The sequence below is a fragment of the Typopeltis vanoorti genome, chromosome 20, assembly GCF_054136105.1.
Source record: "Typopeltis vanoorti isolate ZY-2024b chromosome 20, IOZ_Tvanoo_1.0, whole genome shotgun sequence".
Classification (NCBI taxonomy): domain Eukaryota; kingdom Metazoa; phylum Arthropoda; class Arachnida; order Uropygi; family Thelyphonidae; genus Typopeltis; species Typopeltis vanoorti.
The window spans coordinates 67082679-67103733 of NC_143568.1; the positions used below are offsets into that span (position 1 = coordinate 67082679).

The 21055-nt window shown below is 37.4% G+C and overlaps 1 protein-coding gene across 1 annotated transcript in view; it reads left to right on the forward strand.

The window, feature by feature from the left end:
* LOC150095530 (receptor-type tyrosine-protein phosphatase epsilon-like) overlaps window positions 1-21055 on the forward strand; it is an 858461-nt gene that overhangs the window by 711446 nt on the left and 125960 nt on the right. Inside the window, exons 17-18 of the mRNA XM_090410701.1 lie at window positions 10198-10333; window positions 13341-13490. Of these exons, the coding sequence (XP_090266827.1) occupies window positions 10198-10333; window positions 13341-13490 (286 nt within the window). The remainder of the gene's footprint in view (window positions 1-10197; window positions 10334-13340; window positions 13491-21055) is intronic.

Genomic DNA, 21055 nt, shown 5'->3' on the forward strand with positions numbered 1-21055 from the left:
GTCCGCTATAGGTCTTATGATCTTTCGTATGTGAGTCGTATATATATATATATATATGTAGAAAGTTTTTTACCTTGGGTATACTATGCGTTAAAGATACCAAGCAATTTTATGAACTTGGTGTTAATCCTATTTCCCAAGTAAACAAACAGACAAGTAAGTCAAGTTTGCTCCTGAACATAGTTCAAGTCTGAGGCAACTCGTGGTAAAGGTGGAGTAAGATCTGATCACTTTCCCTGGTATTTTCCATATAAATTTTACCTAAACAAGTTTGCCACAAGGTGCTTTGACCTTATTAAATGAAAATCTCAGGATGAGAGAAAGATGTAGAAAGTTTTTTTACCTTGGGTATACTATGCATTAAATCCAAGTTTATAAAATTGCATGGTATCTTTAATGCATAGTATACCCAAGGTAAAAAACTTTCTACATCTTTCTCTCATCCTGAGATTTTTATTTAATAAGGTCTTGTGGCAACTTATTTAGGTAAAATTTATAAGCTCTGCATTACTTCAACTTTGGCATTTTGGGATCTGGCTCCCACTGACGAGACCTCAATAAAGGTCGAAACCAGTCTGGGTAGTGACCCTTGCCTTTAATGCATAGCATTATACATCTCTGCAAGGGTGTGCTTTGCATTAGGGAAAATACTAAGGAAAGTGATCAGAGCTTACTCCACCTTTACCACGAGTTGCCTCAGACTTGAACTATATATATATATTATTATTATTATTATTAAACAAGACCTCATGGAGTCAAAGACTCATCTAGGAGGTCCTTTTATCTCACACACATCTCATCATAAAGGGTCTTAAACACATTCAAACTCCTTGCAGACACCACACTCTCAGGCAAGGCATTCCAATCATTCACAACTCTGCACGAAAAAAACCTGCCTCTCACTCCTCTACTCACACCCTCTTTATACAGTTTCCAGGGATGACCTCTGGTTCTCCCCTGATCTCCCACTATTCGCTGTAGAACTTCTCCACCATTGATCCTATAGCAACCCCTTACCAACTTGTAGGTCTCTATCATATCTCCCCTCTTCCTTCTCTCCACTAGTCTCTGCAAATTACATCTTTTCAATCTTTCCTCATACTCGACATTCCAGAGGTCAGAAACTACCTTAGTCAGTCGCCTTTGGACCCTTTCCAACATCTCTTCATCCTTCTGAAAACCAGGTGACCAAATCTGGGCACAATAGTCCATGTGTGGCCTAATCAAAGCCTTATACAATGGAACAAGAATCTCCCTACTTCTACACGTTAGTGTCCTCCTCATCATTCCCAGAAGTCTTTGTGTTGTCTTCACAATTTTGGCGATGTGACCCCTAAATTTTAGATCCTTATCCACTATCACTCCCAGATCTCTTATTTCCTCTACTTCCAACAATATATTCTTACCAAGCATAAATTCTGCATCCCATCTTTGTTTTCCAAATTTTAAAACCTTACATTTTGCAACATTGAACTCATACCCCCATTTGCTTGCCCAATCACTCAATTTATTCAAGTCTTCTTGCAAGGCCACAACATCTTCACTACTCTTTATGGTTCGTCCCAACTTTGCATCATCTGCAAACAACTGAATATCTCCATCCAAATCTTCGCCAATATCATTAATATACAAGTTAAATAGTAATGGCCCTAAAACAGATCCCTGAGGCACTCCACTAGTGACTTTCCTTTTCCTGGATATTGCACCCCCATACACAACTTGTTGATACCTATCAGATAGCCAGTCTCCAATCCAATGCACTAATCTAATATCCAACCCCATCTGCTCTAGTTTGACTGTCAACTTATCATGAGGCACTCTATCAAAAGCTTTTGCGAAATCCAAGTATATTACTGTGTATCCTTCTCCTCTGTCCAAGGAAGCAGTCACTTTATTGTAATAAGTAAGTAGATTACTAAAACACGACCTCCCTTTAGCAAATCCATGCTGTCCATCAAAGATTATACCATTGTTGTCAACCCAACTCTGGATTCTAGTTCTCACAAGCTTCTCCAACAACTTAACCACAACACCCGACACACAGATAGGCCTATAGTTTGATGCTTGAGTTCGATCACCTCCTTTATGAAGTGGCACAATCTTGCCCTCCTTCCACTCTTTAGGGACTTGACCAAGTGCAAGACTCGTATTAAAAAAATATGTCAAGGCAGGTGTCAACTCTCTGGCACATTCCTTCAGAATACGCGGTGATATATTATCAAGTCCCACAGCCTTATTTACATCTAGTTTACTCAACTCCCCAAACACCTCTTGCTCACTTACAGTCAGTCTCTCCTCCCCATCATCAACTGCTCTTAATCTCTCCATGAAGTCACATTCACAAGATTGAAAGATCTTTATGAACTGCTCATTAAGTATCTCCACCACACATTCTGCAACAGCTGTCTTTATACCATTTCCTCCAATCAATGTCATCCTTCCATAATCATTCTTTCTTTTGCTGGCTACATATCGAAAGAACTCCCTAGGATTCTTTTTAGCTTCATTAGCTAACTGCTGTTCATACCTCTCTTTAGCTACTCTCACCAACCAAGTCACTCTCCTTGCCTGGTCTTTGTAGAACTCATGAAATTGGTTACTTCCACTTCTCTTATGCTGCCTCCACAATGCCCTTTTTCTCTGTATTGCATGCTTAATCTCTTTATTCATCTATCTCACACCTAACTTATTTAACCTTCTCACCCGTGGTATACATTTAGACATTGCATCCACTAAATATTTTTTGAAAATCCCCCAAGCTGCATTGATCTCTTTTCCAGCTAACTCCTCATTCCATGCTACACCTGCAAGCTGTCTCCTGAGCTCTTCATAATCACCCCCCTTGTAGTTCCACATATACCCTTTTTTCACAGGGGTCCTTGCACTGCTGGCAACCACCCAAGTAATCACCTCATGGTCACTTTCACCAATTGGTGGATGATTTGATACCTCATTGATAATTACATCCTCCGATGAGATGACCAAATCCAAGACCCTTAATCGTCTTGTGCCCTCTGTTACATACTGTCTGAGGTAGTTATCCCTCAAAAACTCAAGAAACTCATTTTCTTTACTTCCAGTTGCTATCTCTTCATTCCAGTCTATATTGCCATAATTAAAATCACCCATAATGATCACCCTTTTCTTATTTGCTTGGCTTATTTGACTATACATTTCACTATCACCACCATCCACATTACCAGGTCTATAACAACATCCCACCAAGTATTTGATTCTATTCACCTCTATCTCACACCATACTGCCTCAAAACCACTGGCCCCATTTCCTCCTTGCATCTCTACCTTGTATGGACATAACTCTTTATCATCAATAGCATCAATTATGTATATATATATATATATATATTTATATATATATATATATATATAAACTGATAAAGAATGAAAACAGAAATATTACACCAAAACAAGTTTTAAATTACAAACCATTAGGAAAAAGAAACCGAAGACATCCTCTAAAGAAATTCAGTGATGACTTCTAAGACCAGAACAAACGACTCTAGGCTTAAATCCTTGAAAAGTGTGATGATAATGATATAAACTAGTCTAGTTGCTTGGGGTTTTGGGGAATTTGGAAGGTTTCAGAGGATCCAGAGGTGAGTAACCAAGATAATGAGTGGTCTGCAGAATGCTCCCTGTGTGGAGAGACTGGTTTATGTTACAAAAATTGGTTGATAGGGGGAAAAACATTTAACTTACTAAAAGTGTTTTATAGGATTGATGGAACTTGGCATTTAGCTGGAGGGCCATTCAGAACAATGGATCATCCCTGGAATCAAGTATGTGGTTAGTAAAGGCCTGAAGACTAGATTTTTTGCTTTGAAAGTGGTGATTGAGTGGAATAGGTTGCCGAAGTCTGTTGTGAATGCTATGCTCGCAAATGTGTTCAAGAAGAGGTACAATAAGTATTGTGTTGATCATATGGGGCTCCCATGATGAGTCTTCAGACTCCATGGAGATTCCCATGCCTTAATAATAATAATAATGACATACAGATTCAGATTGGTGTGTTGTATCACTTTTCTGAAAAAATTTCTATCTAGTGTTTTAAATTTCAAGTTCATAAATCTTCATATTCGTCAGCTTAACTGAACCCAGAAGGATTACTATTAGGGCTTACAATACCAAGATCCCAGAATTTTGGTATTCTCAATTCTGGCCTTTTTTTCCGATATTTGAATACTAGTATTGAAACAAAAGTAAAATACCATTTTTTTTCCAGTACTAATTAAAAAAATTTTTTTTTGATTTATTCACATAAAGGTTATAAAATCAAATAACAATAAATCATTAATATTATTGACTTTGCAAATGAGATATTGTTACACAAAATATAAATATAATGAAACCTGACAACATTATGATACTTAGATATGTTTTACTAGACACTTTTACACACAAAAAAAAAAAAAATAATAATAAATAAGAAGAAATTTTGCATGTTAATGTATAATTTCAGAGATTGCTGTAATATAAAATTCTAAAAATATTTTTATGTTAGTGAGGTATTTTCATAAGAACTATGCACAATAGCAAGTCATGACATAGTTATTACCAAGATAAGATGCAACAACTAACTAACTATGTTTCCTGGAATTGTATGTTAGTTAATTCTTGAAGCTCAATAAAGGAATAATCATCAGAAGTTTAGTTCACTCTCCCTTGCTTTTGACAATATTCTACTTGCCAACCAGGATCAGTTTTCTCCTCCTATTTGGGCCTGGCCTTCACTTCTAGCCTATCTTGGCACAGACAAATTGTACTTCTTCATTGAGCCTCAGAAAATGTTTGTATTTTTTCTAAACAATACTTCTCTCCTGCTCAACTCTTTGCACCTTTTAAATCTCAAATCCATTTGAACTTAGACTATTGTTCTCACATTTGGGGTAGTGCACTTGGGACCTCTCTCAGAATTCCTGATTATATTCAGAATTCAGAAGAGAGCTATTTATTTAATTGAGGACTTCCCACTTGCTTTCTCATAGATGCTCTGTTGCTGCACTCTACGTCTTTTCTATAAGTATTTCTATGGATGTTACTTCACTGAACTGGCCACTTTATATATATATATATAGGCTAGTGAATCACTTTCTCCTGAATTTAACTCCTCGGTGTCCTTTTTTATGTCTATGCATCAACCACTTTCTCTCTCTTTCCCCCTCTCCTATCCATATTACTAGATTCATATCCATCACCATTTGTTCCAGTTTATGCAACAGAGTTCAATCTAGTATATGAACTTATTTATCATCATTAGTTAAGGAGCTTTTTTAGATTAAATGCTGAAAAAATTTTTCTTCGTGAGACTAGAGAGAACAAGCAGTTGCACCCTGCAAGATATGTAAGAGCGTGGCATGAGAACTTTTTTTTTTCCTTGGAGAGTGGTGAATGAGTGGAGTGGATTGTCAAAAGTAATCTTGAGTTCTTTATCAGTGAATAAATTTAAGAGGAGAGAGAAATATGAAGGTATTGTGTGAATAATGGTTAGTGTAGGCCATGATGAATCTTTGGACTCAATGGAGCTTCCCATGCAGTAATAATACTACTAATAATCCTATTCCTTCCATGCCAAACTTATTTTTATTAGAGTATATTTGTCCCAAAGGAATTTGCAGTAAACTTGCAAAAAGTGGTCATATAACTCTCATGATCCTTTGACTTTGATGATTCTATGTTCTTTCTTAATTTGAGACAGTTTTTCATAAAGAGACTGGCTATCTGATAGGTATCAACAAGTTGTGTATAGGGGAGCGATATCCAGGAAAAGGAAAGTTACTAGTAGTGTGCCTCAGAGGTCTGTTTTAGGGACATTGCTGTTTAAATTGTATATTAATGATATTGGTGAAAATTTGGATGGAGACATTCAGTTGTTTGCAGATGATGCAAAGTTGAGTCTAACCATGAAGATTAGAGAAGATGTTGTGGCCTTACAAGAAGACTTGAATAAATTGAGTGATTGGGAATGGGGATGTGAGTTGAATGTTGCAAAATGTAAGGTTTTAAAATTTGGAAAACAAAGATGGGATGCAGAATTTATGCTTGGTGAGGATATATTGTTGGAGGTGGAAGAAATAAGAGATCTGGGGTGATAGTGGATAAGGATCTGAAATTTAGGGGGACACATAGCCAAAATTGTGAAGACAACACAAAGGCTTCTGGGAATGATGTGGAGGATACTGACGTGCAGAAGTAGGAAGATTCTTGTTCCGTTGTATAAAGCTTTGATTAGGCCACACATGGACTATTGTGCCTAGATTTGGTCACCAGGTTTTCAGAAGGATGAAGAGATGTTGGAAAGGGTCCAAAGGCAACTGACTAAGGTAGTTTCTGCCCTCTGGAATGTCGAGTATGAGGAAAGATTGAGAAGATGTAATTTTCAGTCTGGTGGACAGTAGGAAGAGGGGAGATATGATAGAGACCTACAAGTTGGTAAGGGGTTGTTATAGGATCAATGCTGGAGAAGTTCTACAGAAAATAGTGGGAGATCAGGGGAGAACCAGAGGTCATCCCTGGAAACTGTGTAAAGAAGGTGTGAGTAGGGGAGTGAGAGGCAGATTTTTTTCGTGCAGAGTTGTAAATGATTGGAATGCCTTGCTTGAGAGTGTGGTGTCTGCAAGGAGTTTGAATGTGTTCAAGTCACGGTATGATGAGCTGTGTGTGTGATAAAAGGACCTCCTAGATGAGTCTTGGACTCCATGAGGTCTTGGGGGTGATAATAATAATATATCACGATGAAGGTGGAGAAAGAAGCACATCACAAAATTAGCAAATGCAGTGCAGGGAAGTGTTTATTCCATCTAATGTAAGACCTTAACTAACTATATTAGTAAAGAGTAGCAATGATCTCTAGCTTGTAAGATATTCACTTGACAATATGGGGCACTAATTATTTTATGACTTTTTGCTAAAAATTTACTTAAAGTTTAAATAGTTTTTCACTGTACATAATTCTTTATTTTGGGGTTGGTAAAAACTAATAAGTTTCAAAGAATTCAAAGTAAGATGTCTTACAAATTGGTTGCTGACCAAAGTGTAGTAAGTCCAGTGGTAATGTTGCTACCTTTAAGCCTTTGGACTGGCTTGTTGGAACCACATTTCGTCAGTTCCTGATATTATGGTTATTCTGCCAAGACTCAGACGTCAGAGTCTTGTATGTTAGAGTCCAGGCTGCACCAAGTGAAGGTGGGGTTGACATTTGGTTAGGAGAGGCATCATGGAAGAAATGAATGAACAATCAATAATAGAATATATCCACAACTCTAGATGGAAATAAAAACAGCACATTGAAAGAATGGACAATAGTAGAATCACCAAACAAATCCTTGAATGCAAACCCCTGCGGAAGAGATCATTTGGAAGGTAATATAAACGATGGAATTAGACCATAACAGGCCCTGAGGTCTAATACTGATGATGAATGCAAAGTAAGTTTTTTTGGATGGTGGACAAATACAATGCACAATTTGGCATATGAGGATTACCTTGATATTCAGTGAATTTAAAGCACACAGTATGTATATACGAGGGCTGTTCAATAAATAATAAGACTAATTTTACTGTCGCAAAACCACTCATCACAATATTAATTTCTGTGAAATAAAGAAATGTTGCTGTCTGTATTAACAAAAGAGGTTGATAGATGGCGTATACGGGCTGATGTGCCAGAGTGTCACGTGACTAAATGCAAGCTTCTTTCGGTGTGCCTATGAGCCGCGACCAATCGTCGAAATGGAAGCGTCCTTGGAACAGCGTTATGCAATTAAATTTTGTGTGCTTTTGCAAAAATCTGCATCGGACACTTTTAACATGATACGCAAAGCTTTCCACGATGAAGCAATGTCGAGGGCAAGTGTTTTTCACTGGCATAAAACTTTTAAGGAAGGAAGGCAAAATGTGGAAGATCTTGAACGTGAGGGAAGACCTGCAACACCCATCACAGAGACAACGATCAACACAGCAGCGATTATCATCAAGGAGGATCGCAGAATTACAGTACACCAGCTGCATGTTGTCCTGAATATTTCTGTGTGAAGTGTTCATTCAGTCATGGCTGAACATTTGGGACTGAAACATGTTTGCACCCGATGGATTCCCAAACTCTTGACATCGGAGCAAATGCAGCATCAAGTGGATGTGTGCACAGAATGGAAAGAAAGACTGGAACAAGAAGGCGACAACTTCTTAAAATTCATCATTACAGCAGATGAAGCTTGGTTGTATCACTATGACCCTACAATGAAACAACAAAGCAGTGAATGGAAGCATCCGTCTTCGCCTACCCCTAAGAAAGCAAAAACTGTAAAATCGGCTGGTAAAGTTATGACCATAATGTTTTTTTTGACTACGAAGGCATTGTTTACCAACACGCTGTAGAATCTGGGAATACTGTAAGCGGCTCATACTATGTGGATGTTTTACGGACAATGGTACAGCACGTCAAAAGGAAGGGTCCATTGCTGAAGAATGGCTTCTTATTGCACCACGATAATGCAAGGCCACATATTGCTGGTTGTGTAGTGGATATTTTGCAGAAGAACAACATAGATATCCTACCACCCCCCTCCATACAGTCCTGATCTCACACCGTGCGATTTCTGGCTGTTTCCTCAGCTCAAGAATCCACTAAGAGGCTGCCGTTTCGAAAGCAACAAAGCACGTGTAAAAGCTGTGGAGGCGGTTTTGAAAGAACTCTCAAAAAAAGGACTTTCACGTGTGTTTAAGAAGTCGCAACGTTGTTTGTCGCAACGTTAGGACAAATGCATCGCGTCTCACAGTAGTTACTTTAAAAAGACCATGTAAATGATGACGATTAAAGGTAATCTGTTTTCTGTATAAATATAGTCTTATAACTTATTGAACAGCCTACGTATAATAATTCGAACTAGAACAGATCTCGATAGTAAGTCCTGTGTTTTTAGTCTAAACTAAACAACCGTATTCCCATAAACAGTAATGACATATTATTATTACTCAGCCTCTACAAGCCACAGGACTCATTATTGAGATCTGTTCTAGTTGGCATTATTATATATATATATATATATATATATATACAGGGTGTTCGGGATAAATTTGACAGTTTCGTAAGGAAAAAGAAAATCTTCTTTGTATCTATTAAATTTAATGAATTGACAAAAAAACATTACAGGCAGAGTTAATTACAATATTATCAACAAGATTTACTCAAAATAACCACCATTAGCATCGATCACAGCTTCAATTCTGCTTCGGAACCTCGAACAAGCTGATGCTACAGTCTCCCTGGGAAGGGCCGCAAAAACTGTTTTAATTTTATCCATTAACTGGGCTTTTGTATTACTGGAAGTGCGATTGGTGTCTTTTTCAACTGCGCCCCATACAAAATAATCCATGGGGTTAAGGTCTGGGGAGTTTGGAGGCCAAACATTTGGACTGGTGAAGTCGTAGAAATTTTCAGACAACCATTTTTGACTTTTCCCAGAGGTGTGGCAAGGGGCCGAATCCTGCTGCCATACATACGGCCTACCATTGGCTACCCTTGTTATCCAGGGCTTGACTACAGTTAGCAACTCCACGAACAAAGCCCGAATTCCAATGCCAGGGTTCTTCAACACCTGTTCCTGCAGATTTGCGAGGAATTCTGCTGTACGAACGCAATCAGATCGTCTGCTAGGGATCTTTCTTCTTGCTACATCCTCGTAGTCACCATTGCAAGTCTCTAGTTCATGCCTGATTGTTTTTACTGTATTCAGGGAGCATTGGGCAGCAGTCGTAATATCCTTATTTTGATGGCGGGCACGAATCATCATGATACAAGTTATTCTCTTCCATGATTCAGGTGGGTTCCAGCTATCCATCCTTTCTGACATCTTGTATATGAATGAAGAAGGGTCCAAACTTTTAAATGAAGAGAAGTGTGTGTTAATACATGTAACTTACGGAAAAATATAATTAATTATAAATATGTCAAATTTATCCTGAACACCCTGTATACTGTGCTTTAAATTCGATGAATATCAAGATAATCCTCATATGCCAAATTGTGCATTGTATTCGTCCACTACCCAAATATACGACAAAACTTACTTTGCATTCATCATCAGTATTAGGCCTCAGGGCCTGTTTTTTAGTCCATTTATTTCTGATTTCATTCATCAGATATAAAATTTAAAATTTATTTCCTTTTTTTCTTTGTAGTGCTGGTGTTGGTCGAACAGGTACATTTGTTGCTGTTGACAGCCTGTTACAACAACTAGAGGACGAGGGACAAGTTGATATTTATGCTCATGTTTGTAATTTAAGAAGACAAAGAAATTTTCTAGTCCAATCATTGGTGAGTATAATTTAAAATGCATTTTATATAAATTGACAAAAAAAAAATGCCCAAAAGGCTTCAATGAGCTGAATAATATAATATTTAAGAAAAAGATATTAAACATCCATTCATTTTTTTAGCCAGATATAATGAAATGACCAGAGAGATTATCAGAACAAACCTTCAGCATCTGATACAAAATAAATAACGGAAAAAACTCACGTAGAAAGATTATTTAATAGTATAATTTTTGCCTGTGTGTCACAAGCATCTTCAGTACATTAAGCTCAAAATTAAACACTAACTGACAATTCCAAAAAGCGCCACCTAAGTAGCTGGTGTAAGATAACTAAAAAGGTCAATAACTTTACTAAAAAAAAAAAAAAAAAAATTAATACAATAAAAAGTTAGGAAAGATTAGCTGATTTGTAAAGTACTATCTCCCATAAAGGGGATAGACGTAAGCCATTGGATCTGTTTAAGTTAGGAGAATGAAGTAGAGTTTCACATATTTCTTTATAAAGGCGTTCCATGAGAAACTGACTTTTGTGAAGAACTCTTGTCTTGTTTTTCTCCAATGAACTCTGTGTCTAGTGAAGATGGCATGTTCAGAAAGTCCAGACTTGTCAGGTTTAAAGTATTCAATATAAGATTGGTGTTCTTCTAGCCGAATAGAGGCAGATCTTCCCGTTTGCCCGAAATAAGATAATCCACAAGAGCACGGAATCTGGTAGACACCTGGATGATTAAGATGTGGAAGCTTGTCCATAGGAGAAGTGAGAAAGGTGGAGTTTTTTCTAAACGGTCGAAAGGCAACAAAAATATTCAGTGGTTTTAAAACTTTTGCTATATGTTCACTGATGCCTTGTACATAAGGGATAGTAATGCACATTATTTCCTCTGTGTTTGAAGAGGAAGACATATTAAAACTACTCAAAGTTCTTTTAATGAAGCAATTCTTATAACCATTAGATAGAAAGGAAGAAGTTACATATTGTAGTTCTTTCTGTAAAAGATCGTCTGAAGAACAAAAGGAGTGGGCCTGATGAACCAGTGTTTTAATAGTTCCTGCCTTTTGACTGGGATGGTGATGAGATTCCGCATGGATATAATGGCCTGTATGAGTCTTCTTTCTATAAACTGAGAAATGTAGGTTACCATCTGGTTGACGAAGAATTAGAAGATCTAAAAAGGCTAACTGCTTATTTGATTCTACTTCTAGGGTAAACTTGATCCTAGGATGAAATGCGTTTAACTTAGTGAGAAATTGTTGAAGTTCATCAGAAGAGCCATTCCATACAGCAAAAATGTCATCGACATATCTGAACCAATGAGTAGGTCTGGGAGAAATGTTGTCAAAGATACGTTGTTCAAAATGTTCCATAAAGAAATTGGAGATAGCAGGAGAAAGAGGATTACCCATTGCTGTTCCTTTAATTTGTTGATACAACTTATTTTTAAAGGAAAAAGTTAGCCTTTTTAGATCTTCTAATTCTTCGCCAACGTTATTTATTTTGTATCGATATGTCTACTCACGGTATACCTCTTTTAAAACTTCAGCATCTGAGTTGCATAGGTCACTTAAAAGATGACAGATTTTGTCCAAAATCCCCATATGTTCATCTTTTATTGGTGCATTTGATTAAGATTTCACTGCCTTGATGGCTGTTTCAAACTATAAACTTCTAAGAAGCTTATAGAATCCTTTGGTGCATAAGGCATGAACATTGACAAAAGAGCCTTCAATTAGCCAAGTAATACTATTAAAGAAAGAATATTAAGCATCCATCCCCCCCCCCATTCAAATATATTGAAACTATAAAGTTTCAAAAATGACCGTTCAGGAGGAGAGTATTGCTTTGATATCAGAGATACCTAGCTGCCTAAGAGATAAATATACAGTCTTCTGTGTAAGACACAGCACTAGACAGCAACCTAGTCAATGCCTAAGGTAATACTACCTATGTAACTTTGATCAAGAAGATTGTATTCGCATAGGCTGTCTGGTCATTTTTGAAACTTTATTGTTTCAGTGTATTTGTCTGAAAAAAAAATGGCTATTTAATCCTTTTTTTATCCTTTTTTAAACTGGATTATGTAAAAATTGGAGGCCTTAAGTGGCTTAAAAAAGTTCAATTTTTTAGTCCCTACAGCACACTTACCAGATTATAATTAAAAATAGATAAAAATACAAAAAATATATAAAACTTATAGGTTTACAACTTTTCATGGGTGGGAGTTACATAATACACATACATGCATGCACAGTGTGTGCATATTATTATGATTATTATCTGGGTATCTTTTCCATAGAGTCAGAAAACTTCTTGCAGGATACATATACTAACCTTTATACACGCAATATTATACCTCTCCTATTCTAAACTATTCACTCTCAGGGACCTAACAGCCACTTCTGGCAAATCCATTCCACTCATCCACCACTGAAATATACAGGGATTGAAAGGTGCACTCATCTACTTGTCCATGATGAGTGAGAGTTTTTAGCTGGTGAGAAAAAAAAAATCAGGAGTTTCAGTTTAATCGTGTTTTGTAAAGCCAATTCTGTTTTAAATCATAACTAGTTTAATGATATGAATAATATATGAATAGTTTAATGATATGAATAATATTAATAATGTAGATTCACCTTATTTATGTCCTTATATCTGTTTTGTCATTAATCACTGATTCTGTCATAATGAAATATGACTAAGAAGATTAACATAGAAATAATGGACACTTTCTTGCAAATCTTTCAATGATATTGATGTTTATTTCCTTTGAAAAAAAAAAATCATCAGAGATTTTATTTGCCAACTAGAGCTTCACACAACAAAATGTCTAGTACAAGTTGTACTCTGCAGCAGTTTTCTGTTCACCTAAAAAATTGCAGTGGTCCTTTTCCTCAGAGGTACACACTCCAGTTTGAAAAATGCTGGATAAGACATTAAAAGTGCTTTAATTGTTATGTATATATTGAGCTTAATTTATTAAATAGATATTTTTATTATTATTTTTACAGAAACAGTACATCTTTGTCTACCGAGCCCTCATGGAACATGCTCAGTTTAGTGACACTGAAATTGAAATTCGTCATCTCAGGGATCACTATGAATTGTTAAAAGAAAAAGTGGGTGATACTGATAAAGCAGGACTGGAACTGGAATTTGAAGTATGTTTTAAGTTCTAATATCATTATAATCTTCTTGTAATCATAATCAAAATTAATATTGTTAAACATTTTTGTTTATAATTGTATTTTTTTTTTCAATTTCTTAAACTGACTCATTATAAGTAATATGCTGAACATTATCAGTCACAGATAACATCCAAATGCATAATGTAATTCCTAATTTTCATAAGGAATAACTTTTTTCTTTTACTTTTTGCATCATCTACCGATTATGAGATCAGCTAATAACAAAATTCAGTAAAATAGCAGCAACATCTAAATTTACTGTAATTATATGGTCATTTCCTCATCCAGAAAAGACCCTATCTCATATGCTGAAATGTGTATTTTTTGATGAATGTGATCAAGGGGCCATCCCTGATCACATTCATCAAAATTGTAATCACAGCCCCAACTCACTACATGCCTATAATCTTACAAAATGAGTCCTTTCCAAGTAATAAAGGCTATCTGAGGTAATCATTCTCAGTAAATGCTAAATTCCCATTTGCTCTACCTTCTATTTTATCACAGTTTGGCATCACCAATAATAATTCTTCTTCTTATGTAAGCAATACTCTCATCAAGTCCCTTATATTCTCTCTCTCTTCCTTATACCCGATCACATTCAACTTCTGAAAGAGAGTCCTCCTCTTTTGTTAAACAGGTCTTGATAATGCCAATAATTTTTGGCTAATATTAGAGGTCTGGGTAGTGACCTCTCCTCATAATGTAATTACAGTATTACAACCCCTAGGGGCTGTGTTTTTACATTATGAGAAAATATCAAGGATAGTGAGGGAGCTTGCTCCACCTTTGATTCGACTTGCCTTGGTGTTGCACTACCAAGTGGTTACTTACACTTGGATTTGCCAATAGTTTTTCGGTATGAAACTCATAGATCTTAGTCCGAGTTCTTAGAGTTTCGCTTACTGGCAGTTAAACATCAAAAGATTTATATCTCCTTCATTAATTTTTGGCTAGTTTGCAATATACCAATATTATGAATTCTTTTCCTTTCTTCCTAATGCTTGCGGCTAAAAACATGCATGACAATTGACCTTTACATCCTCACTAGCTTAAATAAGCTGTCTTGTGTAATTCATCAACTGTTTTGTCACTGTCGATGCTAACATTCTTCAGTGAAGATTCATCTATTTTCTCTATTCTTGAGGTCATTTTTTTCCATACTCACTCTTTCTGTTTACTCTCTGTGTCATAACAGTTACAATTCCAGTCTCTTCTTCCTCTCCCAAATTACTAGCATCACTCACTTTTATGTGCTCATGCACTTGTGATTCTCATAATTCATTAGATTCACTCTATCAGAGAACAATAGCTTTTCCAAGCATCTAACATCAAAACAAACACTCCATACCTCCTACACAATCTGCACATGTGAAAATTTTTGCAGTCATAGCCTCCTTTCTTAGCTCACTTTTCTGCAGCAGCAAATTCACAGTTTTGATTAATTCGCTCCCCCCCCCCAGCTCTTCCAACATTTTTTTTTTTAAATATTTTCTCATATTATACCTCCTTTCAGATCATTCTTTCCAGCCAACATATGCTGCCACTTGTTTTCTTCCAGCTTGCACACAGTCTCATTAATTTCTTCTGCTAATTCTGTTTGACTACAACAAAGTTTTAGGGAGGTATAGTATTATTATTATTATCATCCAGGCCTCCATGGAGTCAAAAGACTCATCATGGGAGGTCGTTTTTAGGAAATGCAAAGTTTATCATATCACTCCTTGAACCCATCGACCGTTCCCACTCCAACCACTCTCTCAGGCAATGCATTCCAAGGTTCAACCACCCTCCACGCAAAGAAACCACTCCTCACCCTCTTGCGCACAACCTCCTTTCGTAACTTCCAGGAATGGCCCCTTGTCATCGCTCCTTCCCACCGTTCCACCAAGTAAAAGAACTCTCCAATGTCTACCCTGTAACTGCCTCTCAACAGTTTAAAAGTCTCGATCATATCACCTCTCCTTCTTCTATCCACCAAACTCTGCAGTCCATATTCCCTCAGTCGATCCTCATAACTCATATTGTACAGTCCTGAAACCATCTTTGTTATCTGCCTCTGTACCCTTTCCACAGTCAATTTATCCCCTTCAAATCCTGGGGACCAAATCTGAGAACAGTAGTCTAAGTGTGGTCTGATCAGGGTCTTATACAATGGAATGATAACTCTTTTATCTCTGCAGGTCAGCATCCTTCTCAGTATTGCAGAATCCACTGAGTTACCCTCACCACTTTGCAATATGCTCCCTGAATTTCAGTTTTCTGTCAAGCATCACCCCCAGATCTCTTGTCTCCCCTACCTCCTCCAGTACAGCTCCTCCAATCGAGTATGCAGCCTCCCATCAATGTATCCCAAACTTCAAGACTTTACATTTTGCTGCATTGAACCAAACCCCATTCATTTGCCCATCTGTCTGGTTTATTCAAATCCTCTTGCAGGGCTGCCACATCTGCACTATTACTGATAACCCTTCCCAGCTTCACATCATCTGCAAACAGCTGAATGTCCCCTTGCAATCCATTGACAATATCATTGATATAAAGGTTGAACAATACAGGTCCCAGTACTGAGCCCTGTGGAACCCTACTTGTAACCTTCTGCTTCCTTGATATTGCCCCATTATACACAACTCTCTGATACCTATCAGTCAGCCAATCCTGAATCCATTTGACTAACCCGACATTCAAACCCATGTGCTGTAACCTAAATATCAGCTTATCATGTGGCACACTGTCAAATGCCTTTGCAAAATCCCAAAAAATGGCAGTATATGCCTTTCTCTCATCAACTGCTCTTGTCACTTTATTATAAAAGACAATCATATTACTAAAGTAAGAGTGCCCCTTAACAAATCCATGTTGATTCTCACAGATATCATTACCCTCATCTGCCCAATGCTATATAGTACCTCACTAATTTTTTCCAAGTCCTTAACAACTACTGATGACACACAAACAGGCCTATAATTAGACACTTCCAGTCTGCTAGCACCCTTATGCAGCAGCACTATCTTACCTTCCTTCCATTCTCTGGGTACCTTTCCCCCAGCCAGACTTTTATTGAAAAGCCAGGTCAACAGAGCTGTCAGTTCTTTAGCACATTCTCTCAAAACCCATGGTGTAATACCAACAGCTCTATTGGTATCCAGAGCACTCAGTATTTGGAACACACACTCCTCTTGCACCTCTAAACCCTGATCTTGCCCTATCCTTCTAGTATTAAAACCTCCTCCAGGACGAAATACTCCAATAAAGTGCTCATTGAACAACTTCACTATGTCCTCTGCATCAGTCACTCTGTTCCCATTTTTATCCCGCAATGTCATTCTTTCACCATCGTTTCTCCTACTGGCCACATAGCTAAAAAATTCCCTTGGATTTTCTTTGGATCTTAGTGCCAATCTCTTCTCATATTACAGTTTTGCCTTCCTCACCATTCTGGTCACTCTCCTAGCCTGCACCTTATATTCTTCTTGTATCTGTCCTCCACCCCCTCTCCTTGTATATCTTCCATAATCTCTTTTTCAACTGCAGTTCCTGTTTGATATCGTTTGTCATCCACTTTACACCAAATTGTGTCCGCTTCTTCACCCGTGGAATACAGCTTACTATTGCTGCTAACAAATATTCTTTCACAATTTTCCAAGCACTAATGATATCCTGGCCTTCCAATTCTGCTCTCCACGGAACTGCCCCTAGTTGATACCTAAGACTATTATAATCACCTGCCTTATAATTCCACATGCATTCCCTTTTCTTTGATACACCTACATGTCTGGACATCTTCCAAGTCAAAACTACATGGTCACTCTCTCCAACTGGTGGGAGAGATGTTATCTCACTTATTATCAGCTCTTCTGATGCTATGACCAAATCCAAAACTATTGAACCTCTTGTTCCCTCTATTACATGCTGCCGAAGACATTTGTCCATCAAAAATTCCAGCAATTCTATCCCCTTCTTATACTTGCATTTTCCTCTTATACTGCTGTAGTTAAAATCTCCAATAACAATCATTCTTCTTGCACTTGCCAAGCTGAACTGCCTAAACATCTCCTGGTCCCCACCCACTGTCCTCCCTGGTTTATAGCAACACCCCATTAAATATCCTGTCTTGGCCACTTCTACCTCACACCATATGCTTTCAAAACCATTTGTGTCACTGCCTTTCAAAGCTTCCACTCTTAGAGGACATAAGTCATCACTTATCATAAGCAGTACTCCACCACCACGTTTTTCTTTCCTATCCTGCCGAAAAATGTTGTACCATGCCATTTCAATTCCGGTTATTATATCATCCTCTGTTAACCATGCCTCAGAGATACCAATAATCTTTGGCCAGGTTGATGTTATCAGCGCCACCAATTCATCTCCTTTATTTCGGATACTCCTGGCATTAGTATAGAGCATAAAAATGTCACTGCTTCTATACCTATCATTGTCCCCTCTCGACCCCCCTGGGCTCCATGTTACCTGATGTCGTCCCCCTTTCACCAAGCACCCATTCCCACAAGAGGCCACCCCTGCTATCATTTACCCTGGGAATTCTAGTTTCCCTGCATTGATACACTGACTCATTCAGAAAACAGCAATCTTTCCAGATTCCTTCGTCCTTCCTCATTCAAATGCAAGCAGTCTCTAGCATACGATAGTCTACCAAAATCCTCCCTGACAATTGTCTAGGCAGTCTGGTTAATAAATGATCTCTCTTGCTGATTCATTCAAGCCAATTTTTCCTAGATATTCTGTTTTTTTCTACCTCTTTTTATAGGCATATTCATGAACCCAAAGTGTTTTGCTGTGGCTACCTTTGCTCTGTTGTTCAACATCCATTCGCTGTCTAGCTTCAAATTTATCAAACCAACTTCTTGTCCTGCTCTTGAATTCCATCTTCCTTTGTTTTTAAAGCAATCATCCTCCCCCCCCCTTCCCCCCTACCACCATTTTCCCTAAAGACAACCTTCAACTGTTCAAGAAACACATCTTTAAGTTCTGCTTTGGTTCTTAACTACTTGCACATGCATGGCATTAATGTGTTATAAGTTTTTCAGCCTTTTTTGTGTTTTGTATATATATGAATAAGATCAGATCAAGCTTCTAGTGCTTCACATACTCTTGATGCTATCTAGAATTAACTGTTTTTTTCTCAGAGCTCTCCAACTTACTAAAGATTATGGATTCAACAGTATTTCATTAAAAGTTTTTTTTTTTTTTTATGCAAATATTCCACATTCTATTTACTCTCATTGACCAAGACTTATGGAAAGTCTTTGTATGCTTACATTATCACAGTGCCTTACTGCCACAATAATTTCTTGCACTTATTGAACTGCACTATTTTGAGTGCCTTACTGCCACAATAATTTCTTGCACTTATTGAACTGCACCATTTTGACAACCAAAAAAAGACTTTAGTTTGTTTTTAGTCTTATACAGGTTTTATTTAGTCTTATAGAAAGGTTCTGACTTTGGAAAACGATAATAGCATTTGTTTTGAGTAAAAAAAATTCCATCTGAGCATTTATGTCATTTTAGCTGTACATATGTTCCAAAAATGTAGTTTTCAGCTATAAAAATTAAGCAAATTTGCACCTGGTAAATGTTTATTCAGGAATTTACAAATGAATTAAATGAGCTAGTTATGAATTCATATTTACAATAACTTCACAGAAATACCATTGTCAGCTTCAGTATACAGGTTAAAAATGCAGATGAGGAACAGGAATATGTATGCATGCGTTAAATTTAGGCAGTGAGAAGCACTGGTGACTTAAGCTCTGTGTGTGTTACAATCTCAAGCTTCAGCAGTAGCGCTTTGTGCTTTGGAAACAAATGAGTGGCAACTTGTAGATACCAGTAGTGTGTTAGAAGATGAAGAAAATGTGAGAGAGGTGTCTGTGGATTTGACCTTGGACAGTATGGTAGAGAAAGGTGTTTTGACTGATGACCATAATTGTGCAAGCGAATACCAGATAAAAACAGAATGTGTGGTGAGGGAAATAGAATGACTGGGAAAGGAGATGGAAAGCATGAGGACTGGGTTGAGGAGAGTTAGCAAACAGATTAAGAAATTAAAGACACTAGCTAATAGTACTAGGAGAATGAGAGCAGGTGTTAGAGAAGGTCATGAGAGAACAAAGGAGATAAGAAAGGGAGAGACAGGGAAGGAGAGGAAATTGAAGAAAGTCGAGAGAGCATGTACGAGCAAGGGATAGAGAGAGAGATGGGGCAAGAGAGAGAGAGAGAGAGGAGGGGGGAAGCAAAAGGATTGAGTTATCTGTGAGAGAAGAATGAATGATGCTGTTTGGAGTGTCATGTATGGAGATTCAATGATTCCAGTGTGAAGAATGCCAGGAGGAACAACAGAGATTATGGTGCTGACAATGAAGCAAGGTGAAACTGTAGAGGAGGAGGAGATGATAGTAACAGATGGTATAAATGACCAGAGAGGTAGTGTGAATCATACAGGATTTGATTTGAGATTGACACAGCAGAAATGTGTCAGGGGGAAGACAGTGAGTGTGTGCCTGCAATATGATAATGCAGAGTGAAGAAGAAAAGCAGTAATAATGCATGAGATGATAGAGAAAATGTGTATAAAGAGAGGTCTGGAATATGAGGATGCAAGAGCTGGATTACATTTGAACACAGATGGAAGCAGGCATTTGGAGAAACTTGTTTACTGGGCAAGTGAGTATGTTAGAGTATATACTGTACTGTAGAGCTATGTGAAATATGCTGGGAATAATAACAGCTATATGAAGCCGAGAGTAATAACAGCAAATGCCAGAAGCATTAGGAATAAAATGAATGAGTTTTTAATGTTGATTGACTTAGTCTCTGCAAAGATTGCTGGTGTCAATGAAACTTGCTGGAGGGTGGTCTGACAGAGATAGATATTGAAGGATATAGCATAATTTGATATTTTGGATGGTGGAGTGTTACTCATAATAAGAGATGAATTGTATCTCAAGATAGAGAATAAGAAATGACAGAATCAGAGCAGAAATGGGTTTGAGAGTATATAGTTTGAAATGGAAGTTTATAGGAAAATATATTTAGTAGGAATGCTGACATAGACCAGGGAATATAGATGCAATGAGCAGGAAATATTTAGGTAGATTAGTAGTTTGATAAGTGTAAACTGAGTGATCTTTATGGGAATTTTCAGTTATAACAATATAAACTAGGCCCAGGAAGCACTTACTAAGGGAAATGAATTTTTAGACTTCTTGAGGGACAACTGTCTAAGGCAGCATGTGGCGAAGGAAATGCCAGAATCAAGTTTGGATTCTTGATTCTGATGTTTACTCCGCCACATGCTGCCCTAGGTTGGTGAGAGTAATCATGTAGCTCTGACTTGAAGGATGAATAGGCATGTAGAAATATCAAGGCAGAAGGGATTATGATGGAATTATAAAGGGAAGGCAACTGTAATAGACATAGAAACCAGCTTGGAGCAGTACAATGGATGAAAGAATTTGAAGGAACTAAGTTAGTAGTGCATGTGTGGTGAGAGATGATTCCAGTGTGTGCAG